The sequence below is a fragment of the Bactrocera tryoni genome, unplaced genomic scaffold (genome assembly GCF_016617805.1).
Source record: "Bactrocera tryoni isolate S06 unplaced genomic scaffold, CSIRO_BtryS06_freeze2 scaffold_243, whole genome shotgun sequence".
Classification (NCBI taxonomy): domain Eukaryota; kingdom Metazoa; phylum Arthropoda; class Insecta; order Diptera; family Tephritidae; genus Bactrocera; species Bactrocera tryoni.
In genome coordinates this window covers 332,142-349,698 of record NW_024395970.1, presented here as the reverse complement: position 1 = coordinate 349,698, position 17,557 = coordinate 332,142, and the positions used below count along the sequence as shown (strand labels likewise).

Here is a 17,557-nt window from a genome sequence, read left to right as displayed (position 1 = left end):
TGTTTCATTTCTGTTTGGCTAACTAAAAAAAACTATGTAAATATCTTTTGCATTAACTACAGTTTTTTCTAAGCAATTTTCAAAATTAACAGTTATATGCTTGCATTTGACAATTTAAGTACAATAATAGCAACAAAGCAGGCAAACAAACAGCATGCAAATTCATAACAGTTTTTATTCTATCTCTATTACTTTACAATTTCACTTTATTTTTGGATTTTTGAAGAGAGCAGGCATTTCCATTGGATTGCATTCATATATATTTTAAGCTTACTTTTTTACATAAATGTTTGCACTTCATACTGTTTTTGATTTTGTTTTCTTTCAAAATCGGGCCAATAATATTTTTTAAAATTTTTGCCAACTGCGAACCAAAGCTTCATAATATGTTGTATACAATGAAAGAAATGTTGGGTAAACTAAAGTTTTAAAATTAATATACATATACACTCTTGATAGGCGTGTATAAAGCATTTGGACAAAAAGTATAGTTTTGGCATTTTTTATAGTTTGTTTTGATTAGCAATTTCATAACATTTGAAATGTATTTAAGTTGCTATTGAGCTTTCATCATTTTCTCCAAGACCAGCTTCGTCTAATAGTATAGACTTTTCGGGCGATTGGTGAAAAATAAGCGCTATATGCCTTTTAGGCGCGTGTATCAGTCATCGGCGTGATAAGAAACGTAGACAGCATCACCACCAATGCTAATCAAACATTGTCCCTGTAGAACGGTAAATATTGAAAATTATTGTTGTACGAAATTGATTTGGTATGCGTGGTACTTACTTGATTTTTATGTTGGTTATCGACTAATATCAATTCGCTCATATAGAATGACACCATAGCATTGCCGCCGAGTGCTGATATGTGTGCACGAACCACCGCCAGTAACTGAAAGGTAATGCAGTTGGTATAATTATTAAGCATTAAATTATTATATAATCTAGATTTAAAAATTTTTAGGTTATGTGATGCCAAAGTGTAATTAGAAAGGATTATATTATTAATACATAATCTAAATTTTAAAATTTTTAAGTTATGTGATGCCAAAGTTGCAGAGCATTACTGTATTTAAGAGTTTTTTATTTATACATACATGTTTAAGGGAAAACTTTAAGTTATTTCTGCTATGAGATGTGTAGTCTATATTATAGTATAAATTGATGCAGACCAGAAAAAACTATGTTTAGTATAAAATTTAACAAATAAATAAACAAAAACATCATTTCCTCCACAAAAAAAGTTACATACAAGTACTTGACTTGTTCTGTTTGTAAGGCAGCTATGTACCATAGCGGTCGGAGCTACAAATTGTATTCGGGTATAGTAGCACTGCCACTTGGGCAAATATCTATACGAAATTTCGAGAAGTTATCTTATTGAATAAAAAAAAGTTTTCCATGCAAGAACTTGATTTTGATCGTTCTATTTTTTTTTGCTGCAGTGATCCGATATGGCGGTTTCGAAAAATAAGGAAAGGATTCTTGGAAAAAAGTGTGCAAAATTTCAGAGCGATATCTTAGAAACTGAGGGACTACTCTGCATATATACACACAGACAGACGGACACGGCCAAATTGACTAAGTTCTTCACGTTTATCATTTATATATACAATTTATAGGGTCTCCGATGTTTCTTTCTAGGTGTAAGAAACTTTGTAGCCAAATAGTGAATCAGTTTCCTAAAAGTATAAATTATTTTTGTCCGCTTTCAGTACTATTTTTTTATAAAATTACGGTTTCCTTGAGCTTTTATATAATTTATAAACTGTTTCAGCACTGTGTTACTTACCTCCGTTATAAACGAATGCACAAAACCGCTAATGCCGCCATTCTCTCGTATTGAAGTGGTTTCACGAATAAAAAAGAAGTTCAAATTACCGAGATATTTATCAATGCGACCGCCTGGCACAAAACTGAGTGGTGTAATATCAACGCCATAGCGATCGCGTAATGGGAACTGATAAAAATAAACAGTTTAACCAAATATTTTTTTTGTATAAAGTGTAAATACTCACGTAATTGTTGCGGTTAGTAAGAGTGCCTTTCTTGCTCTGCTGTCGTGATGGAGATGTTTTCGCCATTTTGAAACTATTCATACCGTAAGGCGGAAGATTTGAAGTCGGTGTTGGTGTCTCCACCATTTGATCTTCGTCTAGGGGGAAAATGTAGTCCTCCTCCTGTAGCGTACGCTTATTGCCTGCACTCATACCATTCGCATCGGGTGCATCGTTTGCTGTGCCATTCGTAAAATTGGTTGCCGCCGCTTTGCGACGATATTTAAATTTATTTGCATCATCCAAACCCAGTGCCATGCCAGTGACCAGCAGCTGTATCTGATCCTATGGGTTTGCAAGGTTGTTAAATAAATTTTTCTGCGTTCAATGAAAAGCGAGTATGGAGAGAGAGAGGTAGTAACCTGAATCAAATACTTACACTCTCTGGCAGATCGAGTCGGAATCTCAAATCGCAAATGGCACAGGGTATCATTGTGCGCAGTTTAAAGTAAATGGTCTGCAAAATTCTGAAAATATAATTTCAATGCAATTTTTTATTGTTTCATATAAAGAATTGGCATACTCACCGCTGAAAGTGTTTGGGGAATCCACTAATATTTTGGCTGACATCCAATTTGGCTCGCCATACTTGCGTGAACATCTGCAGATTTTTTACCGCCTCCATTTCCAACATACCGGGCACACTTTGCGTGTTGACAACGTGGAAACCTTCTGGCGGATATGTTTCCATAAGCAACGAAATAATTTCCAAATCTTCAATGTCGTCTACTTCTAGCACACACGTGTCCTTATTGCCACAATTCAAATCGATCTCGATCACTTCATCGTCCGACTCATCGGTATCGGACTGTTTGTCGAGCGTTGCCACACCGCTGCCTATTAAATCCGGATCTATACATTTGAGCTGATAAATTTCCTGATTGCGTTCGAATGTCTCCTGCAATTTCTTTTGCAATTCATTCAATTTCTGCTTGTCGGTCCACGAATTCCCAGCCACTATTTTCGGCACCTGCGGCACTGGTAGAGCGCTCAGAAAAAGTGCTGTGCCCGTCGCTATCAGCGCAATCATACGCTCACCAATGGCTACTTGTGCTCTCAAACCGAATATGGCATTCATACCCTTCGCCTTCAACTTATTGATTAGCACACGATGTAATTCGTACTCCAGAAATGGCAAACCATCCGATATCTCTTTAGCATTCAGTTCTGAACGTAAGTCTTTTTTAGCGCGTACCACTTGCGCTTGCATGAAGCAACCACGCCCGGTGACATGAAGACGTTCAGGCACTTCGAGTGTCGCCAACAACACATCTGGTACGCGTCCTTTCCGACAGATTGCACATTTCTTCATTTTCACATTGAACGGCACCGACGCCAAATTGTACGGCACATGACAGACGCTACACGCGGAACTTTTCACGATACCCATGCTGGCCGATATTGCATTCTTCTTACCCACTGAACCGTGTATTGTGGTGCCAAGTGATGAGGACATTGTTGTATCCTTCGTCAGCGATGAAATTGTTTCGTTTGCAATGCCGTTACGCATATCTTTGAGCGTTTCGCGTTCTTCGAGCGATGCAGACATTGTGCCACCTGTACTGCCCACGCCGAAACCAATGCCGACGGGCTTTACAGCTGCGTTGAGCATATCAGTTTGGGATACGGAGCGGTTGTAGGCCATATTAATAACGGCCGCTGTGCCCGTAGCAGATAGCACGCAAACATCGTCACTGGAAAAGTAGAAAAAATTGTACGATGAAGAAAAAAATATTTCAAATTTGAGTTACTAACTAACTTTAGAAACTTTAGAATTGTCACTTACGAAATGGTCGTCGCTTCGGAGTAACCCAGCACCACATTGCAACCCAGCGCACGCGCATGCGAACGTATTTCCATACGCAATTCGGTCCACCAAGAGTCACGCACCTCGGGCTCATCGGGATTGGGAACACGTTCCAATAATTTCACCGAACGCGCGGCTACAGTAGCACCCAGATGCAATATGAAACCGGGAGGATATTTTGTCATGGTTAGGAAAGGATACTCCAACAGCCCATCCATGCCGTCGGTGTTGGCATTTTTAGCGCCTAACGGTTGATTGAGACGCATCAACGCTGTAGCGGCTACCAGACGTTCACTGGCCACACACAATGAATTTCCTAAACAAAAGGAATGCAAAATTAGTAATGGTTTTTATTTGTTAAATAATGCACAAATTTTATAAAAAACATTCATCAACATGTACCAGAGATTGTAGGACTTTGTGGGGACGTGACTGTGTGCGTTTGTATGCAGAAATAATTTTTTACATTGAGGAATGCAACAGACTGGTTGAGATGTAACACCGACTTACATACATACATACATACACATATACGGATAAATATTACTGAAGTCTTGAGTTTTTTGATGGAATGACATGAAACAAGGCTTGCTTGAAGAGAGCCTTAAAAAATTTTAATCATCAATTCACTACTGAGTAGCGTACAGTGTACGATTTGATTTCTACACAAGCACGATATGACTATTATTTATAGCTTGCATGACTTCTGGATACATAAACTCATCGTGCATTTTCGAAATTATGGGCTTAACGAACGGCAACCATAAAAAAATATACATATATAAAAACGCACTGTACCAGTTGTTGTAGTGGCAAAAAACATTCCTGAAGTAACTACGAGAAATGGAGACGAGATAGCAGTCCTTGACCGGAAGAAAGTGAGGTTACTTGGACCCGATGATTTCGTAAATTCGAAAAGTGAATGAAGATCGAAATATCTGTAGAAAATGGATTTCATAAAAGTGTAAAATAAAATCGGATGCAAACCACAGAATTCTGCAGAACCGTGCCAACGATTTTAGCTTGTGCTCAGACCGCAATAGAACGATCTCTGGAAAAAGAGGCAATGAAGCAGTAATTGCAAATTCCGAGAACTTTTTTGAATCGCAATTGAAATACGAAAAGTTGGAACATCGCTGTATGGAGCGATTATGTTTGGGAAGTTTTGCCTTCGCCGCTTTATAACCCAGATCTTGTCCTTTCTTCACGTTCTGTAAAAAATGTGTTTCACGCGCTTCGCTCAACTTATGGTCAACATGATCGGCCTACTGAGCAAACTATTCGCAACTATTCGATGGGTGACCCATCTTGAGATCCAGCATTCATTTTTGGAAAATATTGGACCGAATAAACCACGTGCAGCACGCAGTGAAAAAAACTAAGCAGCCGTAGCCGACGCTTGGAACGGCTTGGCGCATTTTACACCGAGCTCTTAAATTGGATTAAAGAGCCGAAGTTTTCGAGCTAAATTTTGTTCAGCGATGAGGCCCATTTCTGGCGCAATGCGTATATAAACAAGCAAAATTGCCCTATTTGGGAAGAAGAGCAACCTAAAGAGATTCAAGAGCTGTCATTTCATGTAGAAATAAACAACGGTTTGGTGTGGTTTGTGGGCCGGCGGAATCATCGGTACATATTTCTTCAAAAATGTTGTCGGTGAGAACGTAACCGTCAATGGCGACCGTTATCGCGCCAAAAAGATGGCGCCACTTCCAACACATCGCATCTATCAATGGAATTATTGGGGGAACACTTCGGTGAGCAGATAATCTCAAGTTTTGGGACGGTCCATTGGCCAGCAAAGTCGTATGATATCACACCGTTAGACTTTTTCTTGTGGGGATATTTAATGCATAAAGTCTATGTGGAAAATGCCGCTTCGATTCAGGCTTTGGAGCAGAACATCACGCGTGTTATTCGCCAGTTACCTGTCGAAATGCTCGAACGAATCATCGAAAATTGAACTCTGTGTAGCCTTCTAATAACAGAAGTTCAGCTGAATCCCGAAGAAGCAGATTTACACAGACAATCGTCGATTAATTACAGAGTTTGTCCGGAAAATAATAAGACTGATTTTCTTCCGCCGCGACTGTACTTCGGAGCGTGCGCGCACCGACTGGATTCGGTAGAGGGCGTTCCTAGCTAACGAACGAGCGGCTAGTCAATTGTGGAAAAAATGGTGTGTTTCGGTGGCACCAGACATTTTTGGAGGGCCAGGAAGAGGTCAGACCCAATTTTGAAAGTTTTTAAAAAACTATAACGATTGGTTCAATAAATTTTTTGAATCGACTGAGCCCTATTACTTTCCAGACAAACCCTGTATGTTATTGTTGAAAGAAGTAGAAACTGCTTTTTTTGATACTGAAAATGATTTCATTCTCATTCCCTAAAATTTACTCGCATCTAAATTCCGAATGAAATATGTAGATACATATGTAAATGTTTTTCGAATGTCATGAGCAAAAAAAAATAGTTAACAATAATTATTAATTTTTTAATATATGTAGGTGTACAAATATGTATGCATTTGTACGTTGTAAAAGACTTGATATGGACAGTTATTTGGATGTTAATTGAATGTACTTGAAAGAAAAATATGCGCATGCTCTGAGGAGTTATAATTATGTATGCATATAAAATAATCAACATGCCACATTCATACCAAATACAATATTAAACATATACCCCTTACTAGCAAAGACAAGTAGATACAATTTTCTCATTGTCCCAGTTCCCATTAGGTGAATGTAAGTTTAAAAATTGATATAGATAATCTTGCCACTCATAGGTATCGAAGTTAATATAATAATTTATTTTGATTTATAATTTTCTTTTTAGATTTAAAGTTCAAAAGTAACATAAACATCCGCTATTTCGTTGTGACAAATGGCATCGATTAATCGTCTTTTGATTTTTTGAGTATCGATATGTTATGATGAACAATAATAAAGGTGAAACATTTAATATTTGAAGAATTTTTGGGTATGTGCTTTATGATTTTGATCAATTGGAAAAAAATATCAAAAAATATTAATATGAAAGGGAATATCATGACAAGAGGCACAACAAAAATTTCAGTTCATTAAAATGCTCCACGAATAGTGAAGATTTAGTATTATTTCCAGCTCTAAAACGGTTGTTTTGCTAAAACTATTTTACAAGTTTCCTATTATATTGTCTTTAATCGGAGAATTGGTTCTTATAATAAATTTTGATTTTTATAAGCACGAATTCTACATTTCAAGAATGGGCAAGGCGGATTCAGAAACCTACCTACCCACACTAACAATCAGCTGGTCGACTTACATTTTAGGCAAGGATAAGACTACGAAAATCGAAATCGAAAATTAGAGAATCAAGCAGTTATTTAATGTGAGTTTAGCTTTAAATAATAAGATTGGTTCAAGACATTATACACATTTTTTGGGTAGAAACTGTAGGCAATCTTTGTTTATAGACTCAGTTTGAATGTATATAGAATATAATACATCGAACAACATTTAAAAAGAACAGCGAATATGAAAAATGTAAACATCTACTTTTTATCGATACAATGTTTCGAAAATCGATATTTATTAGAGTAAAGCACAAGCCATAGTAGAGCGAGAGGAAAAAATAATAGCTTAAACATATACAATTAAATATAATAAAATGATATTAAATATAATATTTAAGTTATATAATGACAATTTAAAAAAAAAAATATTCCCTAAAATACCTCAAGATCATATTTGACCCGGACTGGTACTTTAACTTTTTTTCTTATATTGTTAAAACCTTTTTTTATAATTGTGTGAAGTTTTTTTTCTGATTGACATACATACTACTATGAGCAAAAAATAGTAAGACTCTCTTCATAACTTCAGAATTCTTAACTTATTCTTCAAAATCTATGTCGTCCCACTCGAAAGTAATGACATTTGTGGTAACGTCTTTTCCGAACTGTTAAAGTCAGTTTCCGGAATAGCCATCAATGTGCGTAGCGATTCACATTTAATGTCTTCAATTGACTCAAAACGGTTTCCCCGGAGCGGTCGTTTGAGTTTGCTGAATATCCAGAAGTCACACGAAGCTAACGATTTTGGAACCAATCGTGCTTTCACTTTTTTTGGCCCAAATGATCTTTCAAAATGGTTTTCACTTATCCTTCCAATATACCAATGATGCCAGTAAGATCTCTGACTGTTAATCGTCGATCATCAAGCACAAATTCCTTTATTTTACTGGCGTGTTGATCATCAGTTGATATTGATAGCCGTCCTGGACGTGGTTCGTCGATAACGCAATCTCTACCCTATTTGAATAATTTGTACCAATCAAAAACCCTTACTCGCGACAATTAACACCGAAGACCTTTTCCAACATTCTAAACGTTTCGGCACCAAAAACTTGATTCCGCAAAAAAAAATTATTGGAACTTCTTTGTTGAATAATTTCACTCGTCATAAAATTCGAATGCACTTTATGTACTTCAGAAAGACAAGAGTATACACACTACTGATTATTTGGATGTGACATTTGGCACCGTTGTCACTGACAGTCATAAATTTAAATTAAAAAGTGTTACTATTTTTTGCTCACAGTAGTATGGAGATCAAACTTTACACGAACAAAATTTTGAGTGCAACAATTAAAATTTTTTTGACAGCAAACAATGGATGAGCTGTAGACGAGCTTCACTACGATTAAAGTGAATTGCTCATGCACCTCGTCGCTTTACTATGCGCTTAGGCTTAGACAAAAATTACGATTGTTTTGTATTGATATTTCAGTACAGCAACACACTACATCAACATTAATTACGGGTAAAATAGAGCGAGCGCAAAGACAGAGAGACAAAAATAAAACAGGCACAAGACCATATTTTTTTTACTTACTTTTGCGATGTAAAACTGTATTTATTTTGACAAATGTTTAGTTTTTTTTGCGGATAGCATGGGGAGAGAACAAATTGCGGGTGTTATTTCAGTAAGAGTACGAGGATTATGTTCATTTAAACCGCTGATAATACGGTCAGTTATCAGTGGTTATTCAAGAAAATATAGAACGATTTATCTTAATAATATAATACATGTATCTCGGAAGTTGTTATGGCAAAGAAATGCGGTAGTCGGGAAGAAAAATTTAGTTCATGCTGGCAATATCCATAAAAATTGCCAAAGTGATTAAGAAAGAATTGACTAAGAAATTATATTTCAGAATCATAATATTTTATTATTGCTGATTTTTTGTTTAACTCCTCAATATTTATCTCTTTGTGTCAGTATCTTTTAATTAATACATCGGCATAATTCAACTTTTGGTTTGCTGGCAGACCTCTATAAAAGCTCTTCAGTCATACTAACTCATTTAAGAAAAAAGTTTTGTTTTTATATTTATTTTTTAAAATTAACGATAGGACTTAAAAAATAATGAGGCTGAGTAGGAAATACTAGGGTGATCTTTGGGCGCTTAATACGTCGACTCATGGCCTTTGATGGCGACCGTCAAAAATTGGTTTAACGAGTTTTAGCGTGTATGCACGTCTCTCAGATGCCCATCAATTGTTAGCACGCAGAATCACGTGACAAAAGTTCAATATCAGAACAGAGTGCCGATTGAAGATACGCGAAATAGTTGCGGCAGTAGGCATCTCAAAAGACTGTGTGGGTCATATGAAATATTTGGCAAATGCAAACCGATCTGAAGAAGGCGAAGATGGAAAGGAAATAGTCACCCCTTTTCTGGGGTACACAAAGTGTGATCTACACCGAAATAGATGAAACGGTCACGGAGCTCTACTCCGCTGATGTATTTCGATTTGCTCAGAAACGCCGGAAAAACGTGCAATTTGACGAAGGAAAAAGCTCTTCTCCGCCTTCGCCGCGACCTAATTGATCAAATACGACTTTGAGCCGAAGCCACATCAAAGATGTTCTGCAAAATTTGTACCGAGCCAAATGTCGGGAAATACAACACCATTTGTAATAAACACTTACGGACCGCCCTCTTACAGGAATATTTGAAGGTGCGGAATTTCGCGTTTTTGCGACGGTAGTGATGCCTTTTGACTTACTAACTCCAACAAAGCCATAGAAATGTTTCCAAAAAAAAAAGTGAAAGCGAGAGCATTAGTAATAAATCCTCATAAAATAGGGATGATAAGACGACTCGAAGAAATGGAAGTTGATAAAAAAAAAAAATATATATGGAACAGACGGAATACGACACACTAGTGCCAGCGGAGAGGAAAAAATGTGAGAATACTTTCCACCGAACTCAGCAAAATTTTTTTGGAGGAAAAACCGATAAAGAAAGATAATAGCTGAAATAATTTACTTCGATTAAACTAGCTGTATACTGCATATTTTTGCTAAACTTTATGTTTTCTGGTTCGCGAGTAAATATATTATTTATATTGAGGTTGCACCTACATACATATGTATAATATATATTTATATATAAAGATAGCACACTTTCAGGCATACACACTCGTTTTCGCCACACACTAAAAAGCTCTAATTGTTGTAATCAGTTAAGGTATAAATGGTAACATGAAAATCAGTCTTACCTTTTGGCGTTATACTCAAGTCTGAGTCGGATGAGCGTCGACACATTTCCGTCGGCATTGAATCCTTCGACGGCGCTGGTATTGAGTTTGTTGCGCCACCATCTGTGGTCGAGGCCGTTGATGAAACACTCGTGTTAAGTGCTGTGCCCGCAGTTGATGTTATTGGATTGTTTGCGCTTGCCGCACCTACTGAATTCAATGCCAACTTCGACGGACTTGCGCTGAGTTTGGCACGTCCACCGTTGCTGCTGGACCCCGGTACAAGTGATGCTGACGACGGCGCGCTGGCTAATGTATTGGCGCTGGGCATGGCGGCAGCTGCTGCCACTACAGCGGCCTGTGCTGGTGATGCGAAACGTTTCAAACTGGGACTATCTGTAATGCCGGACGACGCGGCGGCCGCTGCTGCCACTAAGGCGTTGTTGGAAGCTACTGCTGCGGCGTTCACCTCATTCAATGACCTATGATGTGGCGATTGAGATTCGCGCGACCGGTGTTGACGATTTTTGGTGCAAAGTAGCGGTGTACATGGCGATGAGGTAGGCACGGGCGCGTTTACGAACAATTGCGTTGACGATAGCGAGCGCGATGATGATAGCGTGGGCGATGACGGCAATGGTAATGGCAATGGCAATGGCGGTGGTGCAAGCAAGTGTGAATTTACAATATTATTACTATTATGATTAGTAGACTTTTTAATTGCATTTGAATAATATGGTTTGGGAACACTGGGAGTACTAGGGGAGCGCTGTGGACTACTAATACTACTACTGGATGTATTGCCTACTACGTACTTTCTGCTAGTTACAGGGGAATTAGCAATAACATCAATGAAGTCTAGCGGTGGCGCAGCGCTAACGGTAGCTATGCTAAGTGTACTATTGCCTAAGATCGGTGTGGGTATCTCGGTGGTTTCTGAGGCGCTGTCATCCAACACAGTTGAGGCATCGTCTTCTATAAAGGATATCTTCAAATCAGTCTCCGAAGGTGAGGGGGTGGAGGGACAAATTTTAAATACAGGACATTTTGCATTACTAGCGAATGATTTAACAGTGACTGGCAGATAAGCCGAGCTGGAATCTGAATCCGAAACGTAACCAAAGCCATAGGCATTAGTAGCGTGCATATCATCTTTGGTGGTGGTTAAGTCAAACTCTGGCGCATTAGCAATGTTAAGTGTTGTTGTTGGCGAGTTGGCGTCGCTGCGTCTAAGATTGATGAGCGAACGTGAATGGGAAATGTGTGTGGTTGGTGGTGGAGCGCACATATCGCCATCCCAATTTAGACAAATCTCCGGTTGTGAGGAATAATATGCTTTACTCTCCTCTGACGGCGGTTGTAGGAGCAAAGTATTTGTTTCCTGAGATGGCGCTGCAGCGCGACGTTGTTGTTGTGGCGATGGCGTTGGTGATATTTCCACTTTCTTTGGCTTTGAGTGTATAAAATCCTGGAAAATAAGCAGCAAGGCAGGTAAGCAATTGGCTTTGAATGGACGTACTTATAAGAGATTTCATGGAATCCGTTACACTATACGAAAACAGTGAATATTTCCAAAAATATTTCTCAAAAACTTTTAGTAACCAAATTATAACTTTTCTTAAAAATATTTTTTAGCAAATAAATTTGGAATAAGAATCAATTAGCTTGGATTTTTTACAGTAACGCCTAATTTTAGGCAATGAAATTAACTATTTCATAACTTTTGGCGCGCTGATTGATAAAAGTAATTCGAATATAAGCTTTGTCGACATTTCAATCATTTTTATAAAAAAAAACATATTTAAACAGTAAACTTTCTATCATTACAGAACGATTTGGGTACTTAAAGCTTTGGGGAATATTCATATTCATATTTACGAAATTTTCACTGTCTTCTCGTCCATAACTGCACCTGCACATGTTGCGACAATGTTTTCAGGTCGCGCAGCAATGAGCGCCGTGGTGTTAAATCGGTTAAACTGTCATCGAAACTCTCCAACTCGCTAGGCTGTATCCACTTGGCATCAACTTCTTCGGTATCCTTGCATATCTTCAAATATTTCTGCATTTTCACATGTTCCACCGCCTCGCCGCGCGCCAATTCACGCGCCAACTCTGCCTCCGAGCCAGAACTGTCTGAATTGCTTAGGGAAAACGTATTCGGCGAGCATGAATAAATCGTGGCTGTGTCGTGTACACTCAGCTGTAGCTGATGCGGCTCGTGTTGCGAGAATTCACCAAATGGATGATAGCCACCAATAGCGGCTACCACATCAACACAGCTGCTACTATCGCTACGATCACAGCTACCGCTCGCCAGCGATGGTGTTTTATAATCATAATTTTTATTACAATAGAACTGTGTTTGTTTACCAAGCATAGCCGCTAACCGCTCTTCATCGTAATCGATATCATCGTGGCCGTCACCGCAAATGTTTGGCGAGGAGCGTGTACTATCCGAATACTCAGATATCGACGCGATTATCGGTGAGCCTGTCTTGTTCGCCGCATTATATTCGGCACTCACCGAGCGCAAAATGGCATGCGGATTGGTGGTAGCGCTACCACCTGTACCGCCGCTGCCACCACTACGCTTCACCGTCGATTGACGTTGCAAGAACGGCTTGGTCGTGACACCGCCAACACCAACGCCAAACATCTTATGTTTAGCTTTGAAGCTGGGACGCCGGCGCAGGTCGTAGGCGGTGCCAGTGGAACTGCGACCTGATGAGCCTGAGGTAGTTGCGTCATCTTTTATCAGACCGCCGCTGGCGCAGAGGCTGCTTAACGAACGTGAAGTGCTGCTCGGCGACTTGGACTCGACGCTCTCACCGAATTTACGCATGAATGCATTATACTTTTCGTTGAGTATATTTCGTGAAGAGTGTGTAAATCGTTTCATATGATGGCGTAACTTTTTCGCCGGCTTCTCACCGCGCTCATCCTCCTGTCGCATTAGATCGTGCATAATTTCATTATCTTCCATTGCGCCCGTATTGGCGTGCTGCAAATCGAAGAGTATCGATGAATGTGATTTGTGAATTTGCAGTTCACAAGGCGGCGGTTGTTCGGCCAAATTGATGTGCGACCCTGTCAGAAATTCTATGTACTTCTTTGTACGTCTGCAGCCAACAACAACAGCGTTGGCATTTCAAATGAAAATTGATGGCAATATCAGTTCACACAAGGGGTAAGGAGAGGGGCGTAATTTTTGTTATTGATCATAACGGTAACGAGAAAAGAACACAGTACGAGCAGGTTAAATGATTCATATGTACATATGGTGTACGCAAGCACATAAACCCATAGGTTATGCGAACGCAGTGGCGATTATACGAGCCATTAAGGATTTACAATACAGAACAACAAATAAATTTTTGATTTGCATAAAACAAAATTCAATTTGATGTTATAACAAATTGTTTCAAGCAATTTTACGCGTTTTATTTGTACATTGATGAAAGTTATTCGAGTTTAATATATGGACAGTTCATAAAAAGAATTATATAATTTGAATTTATTTACATACATACATCGTTAAAGATTTTGTATTAGCAGCGCACAAAATGATTGGGGTGAGAAGATTTTGATTTGGTTTTTGGTGGTTTTAAAGGAGAGGGAAAAGATATTTATAAATTTAATATTATGCTTGTATTTGAAAATATATTAATAAATATATAGTATAATATTTGATGGACACACACACATATATAAAAACATACAACACTGCACAAAATCAGGCTGATAACTAGCATAAATAGACGATTTTTCATGCTGAAATAACTTGGTGGCAGTTGGACGAAAATTTAAATTGGATGAAGTTTTGTTTTGATATGCCGACATAAGAATTTATAAATAAATAATTAAGGACATAATTTCATATTTCGGTTAATTGTAGTTTTTTTTTACATATTTAATTAATTACATCCTGGGCATCGAATAGAAGAAGAAACGTCGGACAGCCTATATAGTATATTTGTATGTACATATATGGTATAAATGATGAGCGGGTCAAGATTAGTCCAATTAGCCATGTCCATCTGTCTTTATATACGCGAACTAGCCCCTGTTTTTTTAGATATCGATCCGAAAATTTACATAGGCCCTTTTCTCATCAAAAACATGCTCATTTGTCGGAATTGTCGATAAGGGATCACGACAGCAAATAGCTGTCATACAAACTGAACGGAAAAAATCAAGTTCTCGCATTGAACATTTTTTTTATTTGACGAGTTTTCTTTACAAAATTTGGCACGAATTATTGCTTACGGCAACGGTAGAATCTCTGAAGAAATTGTTTAGATCGGACTACTATAGCATAAAATTAATCGATAAAATCCAGTCTGTGTTAGACTCTTTTGTATTTGTAAAGGGTATTATAGCTTCAGTGGAGCCTATGTTAACGCTTTTTCTAGTTTCAAATTATTATTTTTTAATTAAAATCGGTTAACGTCAAACTTACATCCTTAATACGAAATAAACTCTTCCTAAACATTATTTGAATTTTATCACCGTTAAATCTCTAATGAAATTAAAAAGTTGAAATTATAACATCAATGACAGAAGCAATGTAATTAACATAATTAAGAAAAAGATAAACATTAAAACACTACAAATCGCAAAATATATAAACATTTTAGTTAATAATGTTACTTATACGACGCGGTGGAAACTATTTCGACACGATTCCAGCGCCATATTTATCTTGTTATACATACATACACATGAACGTGAATAAATGTGGTACATACATATCAAATCATCACACTTTCCTTTACTCCACTTATTTATTCTAATATTGTCATGATTTTTTACTATCAACTTTAATGAGATACATCTGCATATGCATGTCCTTGGCCTTATTTCAGCATGTTTGTAAATATGTGTTACCTATGTCCATGCAATTGTGGCAAAAATAACTGCATAAGCATCTGTCTGTGCTTGTATGCAGCTGTGTGCGTACACATTTGTTTGCTCAGAAACTTATATCATCAGCAGTGATGACAGCGGCAATTTTTAAAAAATGCTTTATGTTGCTACATACGCAACAAACGGGATATATACACACACGCACATAAATATCAATATACACACCTAGTGAACATAGGTATGTGGAAAAACATATAAGAAACACATATGTACGAATAAAGGCACATAAAATGTATTTCTATTAAAGTACAGAGACGCCAGCTATAAAAAGGAAATACTCACTCTTCAATTAGCGTATTATCAGCTGTGCCTGCAGCTGGTTGGCTGCTGCTTGTATCTTTGATCAAGGTCACTGCAGTGCCAATTCCACGCGCCACCACACCTACATCGCCCTCCAAGTCGAAACATTGCGTATAGCCAATAACAGCATTTGCTCCCATATTAATAGCTTTTAGACCCATTTTTCGTTGCACCTTTAGCAGAGTAAAATATGTAGTCACACATATAAGAAAAACTCATATAATATTTAAAAATTTAGCCCTATTTTGTTTTACACATACTTGTCCCGATAATTTCAGAAATACCACTTGTCTTGCCTCATTGGAAGCGCGCGGCGTACGTATTTTATCTATCCATTGATATTCAGGATCATCATTGACGACCAGCTCCTCAACAAAACCATGTATCATCTGTGCGCGATACCCATAAGGTATACATTGTGCTGTAAATGTAAAACATCTTCAATATAAGAAAAACAATCGATAAAATGTAACTTACAGTGAAAAAATGGTATACCGCATGAACTCTGTCGAAATTTATTTAAATCAGAAAATAAATCTACTTTGACTATCACATTAACTTCGCCGCGTATGCCATGCATGGTATCGAAAACAGGTATCCAGCCAGATAATACAGTACCCTTTCCGTGTGTCGTTGGGCCCGACATTTCCAAGCATAAGGGATTTAAACTTATATTCACTTTTCCAATGGCATCGTTCGCTGAGTATGTGTCATAATCCATCAATCGTATCTGCAACGGTTCGTCTTGTAATTCCGCATCGTCCACTTCGAAGCGAAACCTATATAAAGATTTAATTAGTACAAGAAACTTAACTTCGGTTGCTATAATAAAAAAAAACTTTCTATACATAAACTTGTTTTCGATCGGTCAGTTTTTAGTCATCTATATGCTATAGTGGGCCATATAAAGCAATCCGTGTCAAGTTTAGGCAAGAACTGCTTCTGAGCATTCAGTTTGTATGTCGACATGACTATATCATCTATTCTATGTTCCCTTCCTTTATGTTACCTACTTTGTAGCAAACTTATAATATTAACATATGTCGTTCATGGTATAAACATTTTCCTAAACTTATAACGTATACCTAATAAGATATGAAGAAATGTGGAATTTATTTATTTAACCACTACAAAACAATAACAATATCGATATTATAACTATCTCTGCGCTTAGAGTACCTTATCTTGTCAAGTTATCAAATTTGAACAGATTGCAACATTCTTTAAATTTGGAGAGTTATAAAAGAAGTAAATTCATATAACCTGTAGGTTCTCTGTCGCAACTTCCACTTACCAATCAGTATTCCACTGTGGATTTAAACTTTTACGGCAGACATCCGTTTTATGTGTAACATTGCCCAATTTGATTTCCACATAAGCGTCGGTGGTATCACTACTTCTATCCATTACGGGCAAATTGCGCCCAGCTTTAATTTTCACACCGACTTTGCCTGGCATTTTAACAGCTGCTGACTATCACTGCAGGTGCTCCCCCGCCTCCTGACTTATTTAAATTTATTTTACACAAACATACAGACACAAATGGCTCTGAATTTTGGCGAACGATATAACACACGTTGCTAGCAGTCCTTAAAGCAATTCCTTTTCTTGCAGCAATGTGTGCCGACTACAACAATTGCTTTATAAAAGTAAGAAAACCCTCGGTTTCCTGGAACGAAATATGGTAAAATACTCAAAAGTAATTAGCACAAATTTTTGGAAATTAAAAGAAAACCGCACCTCCTTTCAACACGGAAATTTATTGTGAGGAAAATCTATGCATACTGTTCTCAAAATATTTAATAAAAGCTGTCAAAAGTGGGATCAGTGAAGAGAGCCATGTAGGAAATTAATTCATACATACGTAGTTTCCAAATATTATAAATAAATAAAATTTTACATATGTTTTAATTATATTAACAAAATATATAGA

The 17,557-nt window shown here is 37.6% G+C and overlaps 1 protein-coding gene across 3 annotated transcripts; it reads right to left on the bottom strand.

The window, feature by feature from the left end:
* Positions 1-41: 41 nt before the first annotated feature.
* On the bottom strand, positions 42-17,401 carry LOC120780248 (C2 domain-containing protein 5). Of its 3 annotated transcripts, none has more exons than XM_040112510.1 (14): positions 17,365-17,401; positions 16,919-17,293; positions 16,102-16,403; positions 15,885-16,045; positions 15,607-15,797; positions 12,308-13,517; positions 10,417-11,863; positions 3,846-4,182; positions 2,587-3,753; positions 2,439-2,526; positions 2,021-2,344; positions 1,795-1,962; positions 790-894; positions 42-724 (listed from the first exon to the last, which is right to left on the bottom strand). In XM_040112510.1, exons 2-14 carry the CDS (start codon positions 17,080-17,082, stop codon positions 662-664), a joined length of 5,727 nt encoding a protein of 1,908 aa, XP_039968444.1. In that variant the 5' UTR covers positions 17,083-17,293; positions 17,365-17,401; the 3' UTR covers positions 42-661. The 3 variants fall into 3 exon arrangements, with proteins under 3 accessions (XP_039968444.1, XP_039968442.1, XP_039968443.1); XM_040112508.1 differs by lacking the exon at positions 12,308-13,517 and adding an exon at positions 8,744-8,758 and having other exon boundaries at positions 662-724; positions 10,417-10,877; XM_040112509.1 differs by lacking the exons at positions 12,308-13,517; positions 17,365-17,401 and adding an exon at positions 8,744-8,758 and having other exon boundaries at positions 662-724; positions 10,417-10,877; positions 16,919-17,337.
* Between the last annotated feature and the right edge of the window lie 156 nt (positions 17,402-17,557).